Source organism: Lissotriton vulgaris, chromosome 1_1 (assembly GCF_964263255.1).
Source record: "Lissotriton vulgaris chromosome 1_1, aLisVul1.2, whole genome shotgun sequence".
Lineage (NCBI taxonomy): Eukaryota > Metazoa > Chordata > Amphibia > Caudata > Salamandridae > Lissotriton > Lissotriton vulgaris.
Window position 1 is genome coordinate 1,680,058,092 of NC_141685.1, and position 17,699 is coordinate 1,680,075,790.

Consider the following 17,699-nt stretch of genomic DNA (forward strand, 5'->3'; position numbering starts at 1 on the left):
TGCTTGCCTGGGTGGCTATTCTGCCCACATCAGTTTTCAGGCTGCATTAAACTGAAATTCCCCACTGAAGGGAAATGGAGTTGCAGGACAAGAAGGTCTAGGGAATTTTCATTACCTGCCTGTGCCAGCTGCATTCATGTGTATCTATGAATTCTAGCTGTACCCCAACAAAATCAAAGACAGACTCTTCTAGGTACCCAAACTGGAAAGGAGTGGAACTATCAGAATACAAACGTTTGATCCACAATTGATCCAAAACGTATTTGTTGAAGCTTCTCACAGGTTTACTGCATGTCACCTGTGTGCTAAAATCCATGCTTCCAGTTATTTCCTTACGTTTTCAAAGATAAAGTCAGAAAGCGACCAATATTTGTGCTGATTGGCTCCATGTCATGAGGGTCATCTTTAGCCCCTATCACTGTGTGCTTGCACAATTGGATTTAGAGGCCAACCTTATAAAAGGAAAATCAAATCTACAAGCCCTGGGCCAACTCTTTCATATTTACAGACACCTAAAACACAATATTGTCAATTTTGATAAACACAACAGAGCAGCGAGCCACCTCTAGGCTTCACTGGCGACATGTGCGGGTTGCGCCACAAATATTGGTGGTGTAGGACATAAATTAAGATTTCTGAGATGGGGCCCATTTGGCTACCCTGACTGAATTATTGATATCAGCAGGAGACATGAGGATATGTTATGATTAAGGGATCGAACTTGCATTGGAAGATTATACCTGCCGAATGCACAACTTCAACTGCCCTGATGAATTTCACATGTGGTGAACGAAACGCGTTGGCTGTTTGTTTCATATCACCAAAGAAAATTGAAAATAAAGACGTATTTGACAATATTCTACTTTGATTGGAATTGTATATGAATGGACTCTAAATCTAGCAGTGCATCACCATTTGTGTGTTTGAACATTATTGTCATTTTTTTAGGTCTCGCCTAGGCAGCGCGCAGAATCGGTCTGCTCTTTTCAAGCACTCATGTTTGTGGCGACATCCACCTTGCAGGAGCAAGCTACGGCGCGCCGGGGCCATCTGTTTCCAATTAGCGTGCCCGCGCGCACACCTGCTCGCTCCTGCAAGGTGGATACCACCACAAGCACGAGTGGCTTGGAAAGAGCTGACAGGGCTATGTGTTTTTTCGCATCCGCGCTTGTCTTTTGTTGCCGTCTCGAGATGGTCTTTTGTTTTGATTCGCTCGCACCCGCTGGTGGTGCATGCTGCAGGCTTGTTACTGCAGTTCCGGTCTGGACTTGACAAAGCTTCTTCTCCTCCTAGCGCTCGTGCCTCCACCCCTCGGGGGAGTTTTCGCTCATCCAGAACACGTGCCAGAGTATTAAATTTTTGCCGCCCCCTCCACAGATGCTGTTTTAAACATCAGAAAGGGTTTTCAGACCCTATTGCACGCCCACAAGTGACAAGCTCTGCCATGCGCCCTTTTCCTCTACCCTCCCCAGGACTCTCAACTCTTCCTCTTTTTCTCCTCCACCAGCTGAGATTTTTTTAAAGTATTATTTCCCTCACCCATGGCCCAGGACTCACCTCCCGCCCCCCAGTCATATCGCATCTCGATTCGAGGCTCTATCTCAAGCCCCTTCCCGGTGCTAGAAACCCTTCTAAAGGATGCCCCCATCCGAAGTTCTATTTATACCCCGCTCCAGACAGATCCCACTCTAGTGAGGCTGTTTCTTCGCCATGTTGATCTGCCCCATCATCTCTCACGTCCCTGCACCATCTCCATCAGACCTCCCTTCTCCATCTCCTGCGAAGCCAAACACAATTTAAATGTCACTCTTATTTGTCTCCTTTTTCTACGACATGTAGATCCATATATATTTATACCACCTCCATACTTCCAAGGATGCCGTTACGTCTCTTCCTCACACCTTCCTCATCATTTCTCTGCCTTTTTATACCCTTGAGGGATTTACACTTCAATCCCTCCCTCTCGGCATATGTTTGAGTAGAACTGTCTAGAGATGTCTCTCATAATGTCTCCATTGTAAATATATGATTAAAATGCATACATTTATCAGTCATGCCCCCTTCACCCCCCTCCCCCCACGGCATTTAAATCCCTTAGAGATCAAGGCCACTGGAACTATGAATTTTGTGGCCGTGGCAATGGTCACATTATTAGAGATTTTCCTCATTTAAAATTGCTGTTTGCTCACAAGGTCACTGCTTCACACCAAGACATTCGTTCTCAATCTCTCACATTAATTTCTCTCTATGCAATAGTTTTTTCCCCTCTTTTTTCAGAGGGTGCATTCTCCACTTCCCTTTCACACACTTTTAAAATGAGTCTATTTTCCTCCTTCTCCTACATTTTTCAAATATGTTTGTGTGGGCCCTTATATATCTCCCATTCCACCTCTTAGCCATTTTGTTATCATGTCTCCTAACTTTTTTTCCTTACTTGTTTTTTCTGCTTTCCTATTAAACTAATTTTCCCAAACCAGTACTGGCAGTGGTATACAATCCCTTAGAGCCTTCCTTTGGAAAAAGAAAAGAAAAAACAGAAATAGCCCTCCTATTAGCTAGAGCTCCACTTCCATAAAGCAAATATTGAGAGATTGCTGCCCAGACTTGCCGCAGTCCAAGTTAGTTTGACCCTCATCACCAATATATGTGTGTGTGTGTGTATATATATATATATATATATATATATATATATATATATATATATATATATATATATATATATATATATATCATACAAACACACTGGTTTTCTCTCAGAATGCACATAAACACAAAACAGTAGAAAAGACTCATGCCATATAGGTGCACCCACTGTAATTGGCACAATATCGGGAACACCAATCCTCAGGCAAAGAAGACAAGACCCCCTGCCAGGGGGGATGATAAGGAGAGGTTCTTTAACAAGCATATATAAGCACAGTCCAAACCTACAACACAAAGATCATAGACTGAAAACACAGAACTCTGAAGGATCTCCCTGCTCTAGCAACCGTGGTTTCAACTGCTCTTGGCATGAGGAAAACATCCAGACCCCCCCTCAGTTCCCTTTTCAAACAAGCCTTAGAATAGATAACAGGTCTCGCCTTTGGGACCTTATAAGTGTTTAGCCATACAACAGTTGATGTTGTTGCACCAAGGATATTGTGCTGCATAACTAAACACTTATAAGACCCCAAAGGCGAGACCTATTGGCTATGCCAATTCTTGTTAATACTAGGGCTCATCTCGTCTTCGTGGCTTCTTGCTTACTCTCATCCCTTGCCTCAAAATCAGTGTTCCATTCCTTTATTTGTTGTGTAATCCTCTTCCTCCCCCTCAATTCTCTCCCTCCTTTAGTTCTCTTCACTAGTTACAATTCCACTCGCCTCTCCTGTTTCGTCTTCTTTGTATTGTTTTTAAGTTTGTTGTTGGCCTGACTACTTCTTATCATTGCATTATTGTCCCTGTTTGTACCTTTCCTCTTAGATCCTTCCATGTGCCACATCCCACTCGCTATCATGCCTCTTACTTGTGCCAAAACACGGGAACAGCCTTCCTCTCTCTCCACCCCTACTGTCTCCAGTGTCTCCTGTGATTTTAAAGAGCACCTCCTTTTATCGGTTTCTGCTCATGGCCACAGATTGCTGCCGAATCTTGCTCTTCTTTTGTTGTACCAGTGTATGGTCGTGGTCAGCAGTTTGGCAAAAGTGCTTTATACATTCAATGCAATGAAATAGAATTATTGAACTGTGTGTTGCCTGGTATATATTATTACATTACATGCAAAGAAAATGTAGGTGACAAACTGGTTGAAGTATATATTTCACAGAAGAAGACCACTCCGAGAGCTGTTGAACAAAAATAACATACATGGCATAATTTATTTGAAATATTGACATATGTGTAGTAACAATTGGCAAACATGAAAACTACAGTATGGCTGTCTTTCAGAAGCTGTGTCTTGCTTTTCACTTCCTGGGCTCCTCACTCTTTGCAGTGTTTAGGGATGTGGCTTATAATTCACAGCACGTTGTAAATAAGCTGTTTACAAAGGATGCGTGCTCACTGATATCACATGCACATGCTCATGGCTTCTGCTTTCTTGTATCTCCTCCAGGAATGCCCACAGTTGCTTCAAGCGGAGAGGATCCTGGTGCCCGTGGAAGTGGTCAAGCCCATCACCCTGAAGGCCAAGAACCTGCCACAACCACAGTCAGGCCAGAGGGGGTACGAGTGCATACTGCACATTCAGGGCCGTGAGCAGCGGGTGCCGGCGCTGAGGTTCAACAGCTCCAGCGTGCAGTGCCAGAACACTTCTGTAAGTGGGGTCTGAAAGCTAGAAACATATTGACTTTTGCACAACACTGTAAAGAAAGCCTTCATCTGGGCAGATCACATTATGTGCTAAAACTCCAAATGATGCTAATGTCACACTTAATTCCCACCTATTCCTGCTGCTACAATGCTCTTTTCTATTGTGTCTTTAATTAACATTTTCTTCATAAATTTTTCCAAGAAAGCTACTATTGCCTTTGTCAAAAGTGAGTTGCCTGTCTGCCATCTTGAGGTGTAGGATTACATGAGTATGATGCAGAATGTGATCGAACGTCCCCATTGGATGTAGGTCGTAACAACAAATACCATTACAATGAATGGCTTTACAACGTTGTTTTTACAACGCAAATGCCATTTCAACGAAAGTCTTTTTCAACAACAGATATGCCTTTATCACGGATACCTTTACCACGAAAGTAAGTATTTTACAGGTAAGTATAAACTAGATATATCTATACATATATATCTATATATATATCTATATATATATATATCTATATATATATAGATATATATATATCTATATATCTATATATGGAAAGAAAAAGTTGCCGCTAGGTGGGGATGCACTTACAGGTAGGAATTGATGCCAGCGCAAGGGCGCGAGTCCCTTTCCTGCCAGACGCGTTTCGGGCCAACGCCCTCTTCAGTGGCAGCACATGGGACCTGAAGGCAAGCTGCAGGCACCAGTAAATACCCTCAGTAATTATGCACAGGTATAAAACCTGAAGCAATGCTCTCTGGGACTGGTGGTTCCGTAAAACCCAAGTGGGTCGCCGCCGCTATTCGCATGCAAAAAAGTATTAAAGAGATTGCCAATGTCCCCGCAAGCACCCCGCAGGTAAAGGCACCTCCTGTACCACAGAAAGCTGCCCAAGTAGGGCAGCTGTGGACCCACATTTGTAAGCGGTAGTGCAACCCCGCGACCAGGCAGGCCGCCAATAATGGAAAGAAAAAGTTGCCGCTAGGTGGGGATGCACTTATAGGTAGGAATTGATGCCAACGCAAGGGCGCTAGCTGCGAACAGAGTCCCTTTCCTGTCAGACCCGTTTCGGGCCAATGCCCTCTTCAGTGGCAGCACATGTGACCTGACGGCAAGCGGCAGGCACCAGTAAATACCCTCAGTAATTATGCACAGGTATAAAACCTGAAGCAATGCTCTCTGGGACTGATGATTCCATAAAACCCAAGTGGGTCGCCGCCGCCATCCGCATGCAAAAAAGTATTAAAGGGATTGCCAATGTCCTCGCAAGCACCCCGCAGATAAAGGCACCTCCTGTACCACAGAAAGCTGCCCAAGTAAGGCAGCTGTGGACCCGCAGTTGTAAGCGGTAGTGCAACCCCGGGACCGGACAGGCCGCCAATAATGGAAAGAAAAAGTTGCCGCTAGGTGGGGATGCACTTACAGGTAGGAATTGATGCCAACACAAGGGCGCGAGCTGCGAACAGAGTCCCTTTCCTGCCAGACGTGTTTCTGGCCAACGCCCTCTTCAGTGGCAGCACATGTGACCTGACGGCAAGCTGCAGGCACCAGTAAATACCCTCAGTAATTATGCACAGGTATAAAACCTGAAGCAATGCTCTCTGGGACTGGTGGTTCCGTAAAACCCAAGTGGGTCGCCACCGCCATTCGCATGCAAAAAGTATTAAAAGGATTGCCAACGTCCCCGCAAGCACCCCGCAGGTAAAGGCACCTCCTGTACCACAGAAAGCTGCCCAAGTAAGGCAGCTCTGGACCCGCAGTTGTAAGCAGTAGTGCAACCCCGGGACCGGACAGGCCGCCAATAATGGAAAGAAAAAGTTGCCTCTAGGTGGGGATGCACTTACAGGTAGGAATTGATGCCAACGCAAGGGCGCGAGCTGCGAACAGAGTCCCTTTCCTGCCAGACGTGTTTCGGCCAACGCCCTCTTCAGTGGCAGCACATGTGACCTGATGGCAAGCTGCAGGCACCAGTAAATACCCTCAGTCATTATGCAGAGGTATAAAGAGGGCGTTGGCCCGAAACGCGTCTGGCAGGAAAAGGACTTTGGTCGCGGCTCGGGCCCTTGCGTTGGCATTAATTCCTACCTGTAAGTGCATTCCCACCTAGGGGGCAACTCTTTCTTCTATATGTATATATATATATATATATATATATATATATCGGCACACTTCTTTTGTAGAAAAGAAAATAGAAGCCACAATGGGGAAGTTCCAGGGAGCAGCTTTTATTCTCAATGCAACAGGCAAATGCATTTCGGCCGCAAGGCCTTTCTCAATGCCCACAGTTGCTGAAATGAACACGCCTCCTCCCCTTGGACTGCTATGAATGTCCGGCTCAGTCTTGATTGGCTGTTTTCTCAATTCCTCCCACTCCGGCCGGAGTGGGCTGCCCAACGTGCAGTTCTCACCAGATTACTGGACTGCATGTCCCAGAATGCCACGTTCCAGCGAAGGGATTTAAAGGTTAGAGACGACATCCCATTCAAGTGTGTGACTGGCAGGTGAGTCCAAGAGTAGAGCGTGCCTCCATTCCAATAATTATAGAGTTAATAGTACTCCCTCGAGTCCCTAAGCCGCAGCTACCTTAAACGCACAGGTTGCGTTTTTACGAGGCTCCGAATGGCTCAGCATCCGATCCACGGAGAGGCGGAATTGCCTCTACATCGCATCTCTTCCTTCTGGGGTCACCAGGTGTACACCGGAAAATCTGCTACCGCAGAAAACAATCACACAGCTGCCGGTGCCAATGGTTCCGGTGTAACTTGCACTGCGGGTTGCTTCTAGACCGTGTCACTGGCAAAACACGGTAATTGATATCGGCACACTTCTTTTGTAGAAAAGAAAATAGAAGCCACAATGGGGAAGTTCCAGGGAGCAGCTTTTATTCTCAATACAACAGGCAAATGCATTTCGGCCGCGAGGCCTTTCTCAATGCCCACAGTTGCTGAAATGTATATATATATATATATATATATATATATATATATATATATATATATATATATATATATATATATATATATATACCACCAGTCCCCGCCTCTTCCTCAAAGAAAGGGTCCGACACATGCATTGAGACTTTTCCAGGTAAGATTTATTGCTGCCAAGTTGGAAGACACACGAAGTTTAAAAACACCTGGCAGACGCGTTTCGGCGTTTGCCTTATTCATTGCCAGCATTGTGTTTTTTGCGTTGTGTTTTGCGTGGATGGTAGGCTGCTTAAAAAGCTCCCATTGGAGCTTGGTCGTTCCGATTTAGAGGCACTGCTCTTGCCACCTTTGTTGCAGTGTTTGCTGTTGCTTGCTGGTAGTTGTAGTTCCCACGCTAGCAAGTCCTCCATCTAGTTCCCGTCGTTTGTACCAGCTGACGTTCTCCATTTTGCGGACTCTGGTACAGTGACCGGTCCGGGCATACGATAATGCCCCAGCATACGCCAGCATTTTGAGTTCGCCCGCTCTCCACCGCGGGAACCCTGGCAGCAATCGTCTCCCAGAATCGTCTCAACCGACAACATATAATTGCCGCTCTCTCCCCGATACCACGAAGCAAGTCCTGGGCGGGGGGGCGCCACTTATGTGCATTCAGCACGCCAACCAACAAGGAAATGCCGGCCATCAGTGGAGCACCTGAACGAGAGGCGTGTCGGGAAATGCAGAGCCGACCACTGCATTTAACATATACCACCAGTCCCCGCCTCTTCCTCAAAGAAAGGGTCCGACACATGCATTGAGACTTTTCCAGGTAAGATTTATTGCTGCCAAGTTGGAAGACACACGAAGTTTAAAAACACCTGGCAGACGCGTTTCGGCGTTTGCCTTATTCATTGCCAGCATTGTGTTTATATATATATATATATATATATATATATATATATATATATATATATATATATATATATATATATATATATATATATATATATATATATATATATATATATATATGTTGTATAGGGTTAGGACCTAAACAATATAACATGAAATTAGTCAGTGGACCTGAAGGCAAATACAGCAACCCACCCGTAATATCCCTATAGTTAATAAAAATATTGGATAATATTTCATATCCAGTGTGCACTTCTCTGTATGCAATTTCTGCCCACAGAGTGCTTCTCTCACTAGGGAAAATTAAATATACATACAAAGACCAGAGCTGCACCACATAGGAGCCAAAAAGAACATATTAGCACATAAATATTAAAAAAATTTATATCAGTAATTCGCCAACACTCCAGACTACTGTTACGTCTGTTTATAAAGCGCATAGCAAATCAAGGGTTAATATTGTAGTATTTTTACTATTTTCCTTGTGCTTTAAACTCACACCCACTGTAATTGGTTAATTCAGTTGCACTATCACTTTAAATTTCTGCCGCCGCCCTCTGTGGCGCCATGTGACCAAGGCCTCTGGGAGGCCGAAACGTTATGCTGTCCGTTGCAGAAAATAAATAATTACTCCCGGAAACCTGGGTCTCCTGTTTCTTGGCGGTGCCGCGGTGGGATTGAGCCTGCTGCATTGCTTTTCGAAACCTGTGTGGATTTGTTAGCCGGTTGTGTGCTTCTCCGGCGCTGAGAGACCCCTCCTTCAGGAAGTGGCTACGCGGCAGGAAGTCGTAACCTCTGGTGCTCCGGAGATGTTTGTTTCTCCTGTTAGGGAGAGACCGCGAAAAGCCCCGGGATACCCGTTAACACTGCTGGTTTGATAGCGGATCCGGCGTGGTGGTGGGACGGCTGTCTCAGGACAGCGCTGTCTGAACTTCTGGAGAACGCAGCGAGTTTTGGGGACACGTCCCGTGAAGGAGTATTTGTTCCATATTCGGCGGCTAGTGGCATTTATCTACCTGCCGACGAACAGTGAGTAACGCATCATTGCGTGTTTACAACATTGCATTCAAGCGACATGACAGCTGGCGCAAGAAGAGGGAGGGAGGTGGCTGCCCTCGACATGTTTGATGATTCCCCGGCTGGGGGGTCACACATGGCAGGTTCCACACAGCAAACACCGGATAGTGCCCCTAGCCTCCGTGACAAATTTAAAAGACTTGAAAAATTAATCAAACGTGAACAGGCCAAGTGGTGGGAGCACCGCTCCCTAAGCAGATATCTGGAGGTTGACCGTATACCCAGGGGGCTACGAGTAATGTTGGCCCCAAGCTATGATCAACCTGACCCCGAAATGCTCAGAGAATGGGCCGAATGCAATTTGGATTCCTCCAAAAGACTGGTTCAAATTCTGGTACGCTATGCTGAATCGGATCGGATAGGGATACAGAAGCAGATTGATGAGTTGAACACAGAAATAGATGGAATGGGCGCGGATAGTGTTTCGGAATGTCAAAAATTAAGGGAGGAAATGATGGCTCGTGTACAAAAGGAGGAAGACACGATCATAAAAAGGAAACAGTTTAAATTCCAGTGTGATAAAAATGACTATCTTGAAGGGCGCATCTTTACATTTGCGCGCAAGTATGACGCTAGGAAATTGGCACAGCCTCCCACTGTTCGCAATGCTTCTGTCAGCAATGGTGCCCAGAGATCAGTCTCACCAACCAGCTCTTCAAATGCAGACCTCAGCTCCAACATTGATAGTGGGTCAGAATATGAGGCAGGCAGAACCCGGTCAGGGTTGGGGTTTACTCGGTTCACCCTGGCACAGGAACTGGAATGTGTGAGCCAGGACAGACGCGACACACTACGGCCCAGGGTGGATCTCCAAACTACCAAAAAAGCCCCAACACAAAACGGAGAGAGCGCCGCAAAGCAAACGCAAGGCGCAATACCAAAACGCAAAACTTACAAAAAACAGTGGAGCAAAAAGAAACAGCAATAGGAGGGCAGGGTGAAACAAATTTCTCTGTGATTAATCTCACTTCCATGACACTAACGCCTATGGAATTGAAGACTCTTTCTTTGGGGCTGTCTTTCTTCCCCCCTAGGAACTTCAATTATGCGGACACACGTATTGATTTGTTTAAATTTACGCGAAAGCTCAAACTGAGGAAGCATTTTGCCAACAACAAATCTCGCAAGGCGGAAGTGAGAATTGACAAAAATAACTCCAATAGTCCAGCCCTCACAGCCAATGATATGCCATTGTTACATGATCTGGAGGGACTACGATTAGAACAATCTCTTTCACAGAGTCTGAGCACCCATCCTACTACGTCCACTGGTGGCCTCACGAACTTCAAACCACGTTCAACATATACACCACAGATGTTGCATGACAACATTGACATTTTTCAAGAGGCAGCTGTCAAGGATATCAAGGGCCTATACGAACTCCAGACGTGTTTCTTCATTTATTGTTGCTTCATATAATTGTCCATAAGTGTCAGCCAACGCGTTTCGTCCAATAAACAATTGACTTCTTCAGGGCTTAGATAGTTCCAGTCATTGAAATAATTAGATGAAATTGGTTCATTGTGTCCGAACCATTTCAGTATGACATCTGTATTTACAATGCTGATGAAATGCAATTCGTATAAGCAGGTAAGTCAAAAGTCCATCCAGGTGTAGATATTCGATTCTCAAGTAGGTACAGTCTTACAGGCAGGCCACAGAGTCCACCCAGTGCCTGGCACTTCGATAGGTGCCATGAAGCTAGGAATAATGGCGAAGAGCCTCCCGTGTTTGGCCCCATCACCAATAAAAAATATAACGTTGAACAGTCCAGGCCCCAGTGGATGGCGACCCTGAGGCCGAAATCTACCTCGTGAGAGGCGATGCACTGCCCCCCCTTTCCTATTACAAATAGGCGGGTTCCCAGGGTATGGGGTCTCCGAGGCCGAAATTGGCCATGGGAGGGGGGCCATACTCTCCCCCTCCCCCATTAAACACATTTTTTTTAAAGGCCAGACCCCATCGATCGGGGTTGCGGCAAGGGGACCGCGTGGCCCCTCTCCCCTAATTATTATTTGTATTTTTTCTAAAGCCGTATCCGAGAGAAGTCACTGGATGCCTCGCCCCTTTCTCAACCACTCTTCAAAGTATCCTTATTGTGCAGAACCTTTGGGGATGAAGTCCCCTTCACTGGTGAGGGCCCTTGGGGGCCAACAACTCCTCCTGTTACCGTCAGTAAGTCCCACACAGTGGGACTGCTGAGAGATAGTCAGAGGCCCCGCCCCCTTTCACCACAACTCTGCAAACGCACCTCCTGGCACACTACTCGTTGGGAGATGCAGTCCCCTTGGCTCCTGAGGGTCCTTGGAGGCCAACAACTCCTCCTGTTACCGTCAGTAAGTTCCACACAGTGGGACTGCTGAGAGTTAGTCAGAGGCCCGCCCCCTTTCCCCACCACTCTGCAAACGCACCTCCTGGCACACTACTCGTTGGGGGAAGAAGTCCACTTGGCTCCTGAGGATGCTTGGCGGCCAACTGATCCTCCTGTTGCAAAGGGATTGCTGAGAGGTCATTGGAGGCCCCACTTCCTTCCCCACCGTTCTGAAAATGTGCCTCCTGGTGCACTACTGGTTGGGGGTGAAGTCCCTTCCGCTGGTGAGGGTCCTTGGTAGCCAACAAGCCCATCCGTTACCTCTAGTAAGTCTCACACAGTGGGATTGTTGAGAGATCCTCGGAGACTCACCCCCTTTCACCACCACTCTACAAATGCGCCTCCTGGTGCACTACTAGTTGGGGGATTACTTCCCCTTGACTCCTGAGGGTCCTTGGGGGCCAACGACCCCTCCTGTTACCTCCAGTAAGTCCCACACAGCGGGATTATTTAGAGGTTATCAGAGCCTCACCCCCTTTCTCCACCATTCTGTAAATATGCCTACTGATGCACTACTGGTTGCGGTTTGGGGATGAAGTCCCCTGTGTGCTGAGGGTTCTTGGCGCTAACAGCCTCTCCAGTTACCTCCAGTAAGTCCAACACAGCAGCATTACAGAGAGGTTGTGGGAGGCCCCGCCCCCTTCCCCCACCACTCTGCAATCGTGCCTCCTGGTGCACCACTAGTTGGGGGCTGCTGAGTGCCTTTGGGGGCCAATAACTCCTAATATTGCTACCAGTAAGTCCCCCACAGCAGGATTGCTGAGACCCCTTTGGAGGCCCGCCCCTTTTCCCCACTGCTCTGCAAGCGCACCTTAGAAATTCTCTGAAAATCATAAAGGTTACCGGGACATTATAGTTAGGCTCAGATTTCACTCTTACAAAACCACTGAAATTCAGCAATTATAGTTGTCTGTGCTAATTAAAACTTACACCCATGCAATGCACAGCCTATAACTTTACTTGATACATCACTCATGACATGGTCAGTGACATCTCAAATGACATCACTGATGATATCATCCACATAACCACTCACACACTCACTCACACTCTCATATAACTTCTCATACACCCACTCATGCAACCACGCAGTCACACACACCCATTCACAAACCCATTCAAATGCGCATGCACCCACTCACTAATGTATAAAGGCACGCACACACCCACTCACTCCCCCATATAGCTACTCATACAACCAGTCAATCACCCATACAGCCATTCACACCCTCACTCATATAGCTGCCCTCAAACCCACTTATTCAACCATACAGCCACTCACACACATATACAGCCTCTCAACACAGCCACTCACTCACCCCAAAGAAGCACTCACACTCTCCCTCAAACACCCACACAACCACTTACCAATTCATACAAGTACTCCCATATCGGCTCACTGACCCATACAGTCATTCACACAGACACTCACCAATTCACAATACAACCACTAACACACCAACTCACTTAACCAAACACTCACTCAAACAGTCATTTACCTATACAGCCACTTACACACCCAGTCACTCACTCACCCATTCAGCCACTGACACATACACTCACTCACAAACATTGTCATTCACACATCGACTCACTCACCCACACAGCTACTCAGATATCTGCTTATGCACCCATATAGCCACTCTCACACCCAGTCACACACCCCTACAGCCACTCACACACCAACAAAACACACCAACAAAACAAATATTCTTTCTTATGATCTAATACTGTGGTACTTCACTGTTGGAATGTCTCTTTGAAATTACAAAATGTGGGAGAACTGATTGGATTAGGAATACCTTGTAGTTCTGAGGTTGGTGTTGATGGAGTGCCCATAATGGTTATGACATAGTGCTTAAGAACAGGAAAAGAATGATGGGACTGGTGATATGCATAATTCTGAGCCTGGAGCAGAAAATGTGCTCATCATATTTGAATGCTGTGCTTAGGGGGGTCTATTACAATGTGATAAAGAATGTTTATATGACAAGATACTTTACTATTGGATTATCAGCAGCAAATGTGAACTGAGCATTATGCCACATTGTAAAGGGACTGAAAGAACTAAGGGATCTGTTAAATATGTTACGATTCAAAGCTCGGGTCTGAAAGTGCACTCATTTTATTTAAAAATGCCTTTGTCAGTGCGCATATTTTGTAAAATTAATCTTCATATAACCTAGTCCTTTACTATTTAGAACCAGCAGTGGCCCATGCCGGTAAGAGCGGTGGGGAAGTGGGGCCTGGTGGGGGAGGGGGATTTTAACAGACGACAAGGAAAATGAATTATTATCCCTTGTGGTCATCTGTCAATCTCCCCAACCCCGCTACACCGCTTTTACCTGCATGGGCCGCTCCTTTTTTGGAACATTTGTACAGAATGTGAATCATTCATTGAATCACCAATATATTGCACTTTTGGAGCATAACACCTTATTGGGAATGGTGATCGATCTGTGAACCTTTTCCAAATGCTGTTTTGCAGTCTAGTTTTCTCCTATTTGATTGTTTCTGAGGGGTGAGCGGCTTTCCCTTTAAAAACACTCTTCATATTAAGATACTCTATGGCCAAACCCCTTCTCCAGTCTTAGACTTATTGGCACTATGGAGGATTAAATGTTTCAATAATTTTAATTTGTGGTACCAGCTCTGGTTGTGCTGCCTGTTCTTCGTGCCACCTCGGGAGTGGATTTGCACACAATTCAATTGATTGTAACATTTAATACAATGTAACAGTTGATATATACTTGCTGCCAAATGTCTTTACGCAGTCCGATAACATGCTAGTCTGTTGTTGCTATCTATTCTATGCACGGACACTTCCAATCATGTACTTCAAAAACCAATTCCAACAATTGGGCTTTTGTTGTCCTGTTGTCTAACCACATATCTGTACTGCTCCAATGCAGTATCCTTAATTTCATTTTCCCTTTGACCAATGATTGTTCTTCATTAAAGTGCAAGTGCATATTAATAAAGTGACCTATAATCAGGTCACAGCATGTACGGTCAAACAATGCCGACCGGGTGAGTCATTATTTATGCGCTAATGCATTAGATCATCCCCTTTTTTTGCTACGGAGATGTTACAATAAAGTGCAAATGCTGTTTATAAAGTGACCCGTGCATGGTTCAAGGTCAATTACATGATATGATATAGGGTTATTATAATATTGACTTTGAAATGGTTCATGATTATGCCAAAGTTTATAGACTGGAATTCAATTCAACATCCTGATTTTTTTTCTAAAGTTACTAGTGCAACGACGGAAATATATACAAGGAAACTTTAATAACTCATCAATAAACAATATTAAAAAAATATCATCATATTTCAGTTGGTGCCTTCCTGTTGTAAACCTCTGCATATAAGAATATATATATATATACATATACACCTACAATGCCACAGACACTATACACGTTAATCAAAAGTCTACAGATATCACCCTGTATCTTATCACCCTGTATCCTTATCAAATTTAAGCGCAGTTGATCTCATTCTAATAGTAATAATAAACCTGATTATAAAAAATTGTGTAAATCCTCACTCATGTTCAATCCATTAGGTAGTTTGGAGTCCAACTCTAAGATGAATTTGGATTCTAACTGTCTGTGATCTTCCTCTGTTTCCACCTTTACTTGGATTTGAAGTGCCGTGTAACAGGATATGTTGAGTCAGAGTTTACAATCACTCTAAGGTTTTGCAGGATTATCATGTGTACCTGCAATTTGGTACTTCCAACATAATTTAAGCCACATGAACACTCTCTAAAACGTAGACAGCAAATTCGGTTCTACCTGTGTGGTCACCCTTGATATTGATCTGATCCTCACTAAAAGCTGATCTAAAACTGGTTTTATTAATTCCAAATTTACATGCTTTGCATGTCTTACACTTATAGAATCCCTCCTTCGGTGATAACCAGTTAGACTTTACTTCCACTTCTAGGCTAATGCTGACCAGAAAGTCCCTCATAGAGGGAGCTTGCCTTGACGTTAAAGTTGGTTTTGAAGGGAGAACTTGGCCCACACTTAAATCTGTTAGCACAATGTGCCACTGCTTATTTATTATAGATCTTATCTGTTTTTCCTGTTTGTTGTATGTGGTAGTAAGTCTAATATCATTTAGCTGCTCTGTGACCTCCGATCAATTCATACCATCTTCTTAAGCATGGTCTAGAGATAAAAATAGACTCCCTGGAGTGAGAGTTAGCCCTTGTTCTCGCTTGAGCAATACACTTCTTATTGTAACCTCGCTCCAGAAGTCAATCTACCATCTCATACTGGCATGTGACCAAATCCTGTTCTGAATTACAAATTCTGTGCGCTCTTGATAATTCCCCATAAGGTGGACTCCTAATTGTATGTCTGGGATGAAAACTGTGGTGAAAACTATATATATATATATATATATATATATATATATATATATATATATATATATATATATATATATATATATATATATATAAAAATGTACATGTATATATATATATATAAATGTACATGTATTTATATAGCGCAAATCACTGACCGAGGTCGGTATCTAAGCGCTTGCTTAGGGAACCCGTCCTGGTATTCCCCTGTGAGATAACCCCGGCAGGGTATCCACAAGGTGAAAGCCAGGCATCCCGCCGTGAGGGGCCGTTGTGGAGATTAAGCAAGCTATTGCCTAGAGTCGCAGAGTGTGAACCCATGAGTCGAGAAGGCACCGGAGCGAGAATTACCGAGTCCGTGGAATTTTTTAGCCCAAGACCCGCCGAGGCGGGGAATTGAACCCTGGTCCAGGGCCGATCTCAGCTCCTGGGTCTGCCGCCTCTCACCCCTGAGCCACACTTCTCCATATATATATATATATATGTTCCACTTATATCGCTCGACGCTGCCGCATCCCAGTTCTGCTGCTCCAACTGGATTAGAAAGAACAAGCCAGACCCAGCTTTTGTGCAAAAGTAGTGTTTATTCCATCAAATCTTTAACACCCAAGCAGTCCTGCATGACGCGTTTCGCCTCTAGCCAGAGGCTTGATCACATGATACTTTACTGGACATAAAAGAGGGTACTTATTGCTTTCGTGAACTCCACTAGGGCGGAACCTTGTGAAAATGATCCGCCCACATTAACTCATTAGTCTCTCATTTTGTTCATAGTAAAACTTTGGTGTTTTCTTTTTTAATAAAAGGTGCAGTGCCCTATTTACTCCATTTCTAATCATACAAAAGATTATATATACAATCCAATTGACCTTCTATATACAATAGAAAAATAGTTTCCTGCACATATGGCTAAAATTCAAATTTTGAGGAGAAATATATATAATACCTCATAAATATCTAAAATTCATGATATATACATATTATTTACAATAAAAGACACAGGGCCCGATGTAGGTAAATCTACATTTACCACTTCATAAATACCGAATCATACCGAATCGGTATTTATGAAGTGGTAAATTAGAGGGGGGGAGATGTAGGTATTTCAGATTCGGTAAATACCGAATCTGTAAGATTCGGTATTTACCGATTCTGTACATACCGATTCGGTATCCCCCATTGCTTCCTATGGGCCTTGAAGCCCATAGGAATCAATGGGCACTACCGAATCGGTAATTACCGATTCGGTAATTACCGATTTGTGCAAGGGTGCAGGGGGTGTCACTTTGACACCCTCTAGCACCCCCAAAACAGGCATGTGAGCCATGTGGCACACAGACATGCCCTAAGGGCATGTCTGTCTGTCACATGGCATAGGTGTGCATGCACACATGTGCATGCACACCTGGATTCGGTATTTTAACACCCAATCGGATTGGGTGTTAAAATACCGAATCTGAAGGGCCTGTGGGACCGAAAGTAGTCCCACCTAAATCCCAAATTTAAAAATCGGTAAAATTACTGATTCGGTATTTTTGCGATTCGGTAATTTTACCGAATCGGTAAAATACCGAATCGGACAAAAAAAGGTCCCCTACATCTCAGTAGGCCAAATACCGGTCGGAAACGGCCGAAATCGGCCGTTTCCGACCGGTATTTGGTACCTACATCGGGCCCACAGTGTCTAAATAAATAATACTCTTTGAATTGGATTCTAGCAGCATTTATATTGTGCAAACTAAAGCAAT

At 44.6% G+C, this 17,699-nt stretch overlaps 1 protein-coding gene across 1 annotated transcript in view; it reads left to right on the forward strand.

The window, feature by feature from the left end:
- The window catches only part of PLXNA4 (plexin A4), a 1,023,024-nt gene that overhangs the window by 687,266 nt on the left and 318,059 nt on the right, over positions 1-17,699 (forward strand). Inside the window, exon 10 of the mRNA XM_086918924.1 lies at positions 4,097-4,297. Within this exon, the coding sequence (XP_086775050.1) occupies positions 4,097-4,297 (201 nt within the window). The remainder of the gene's footprint in view (positions 1-4,096; positions 4,298-17,699) is intronic.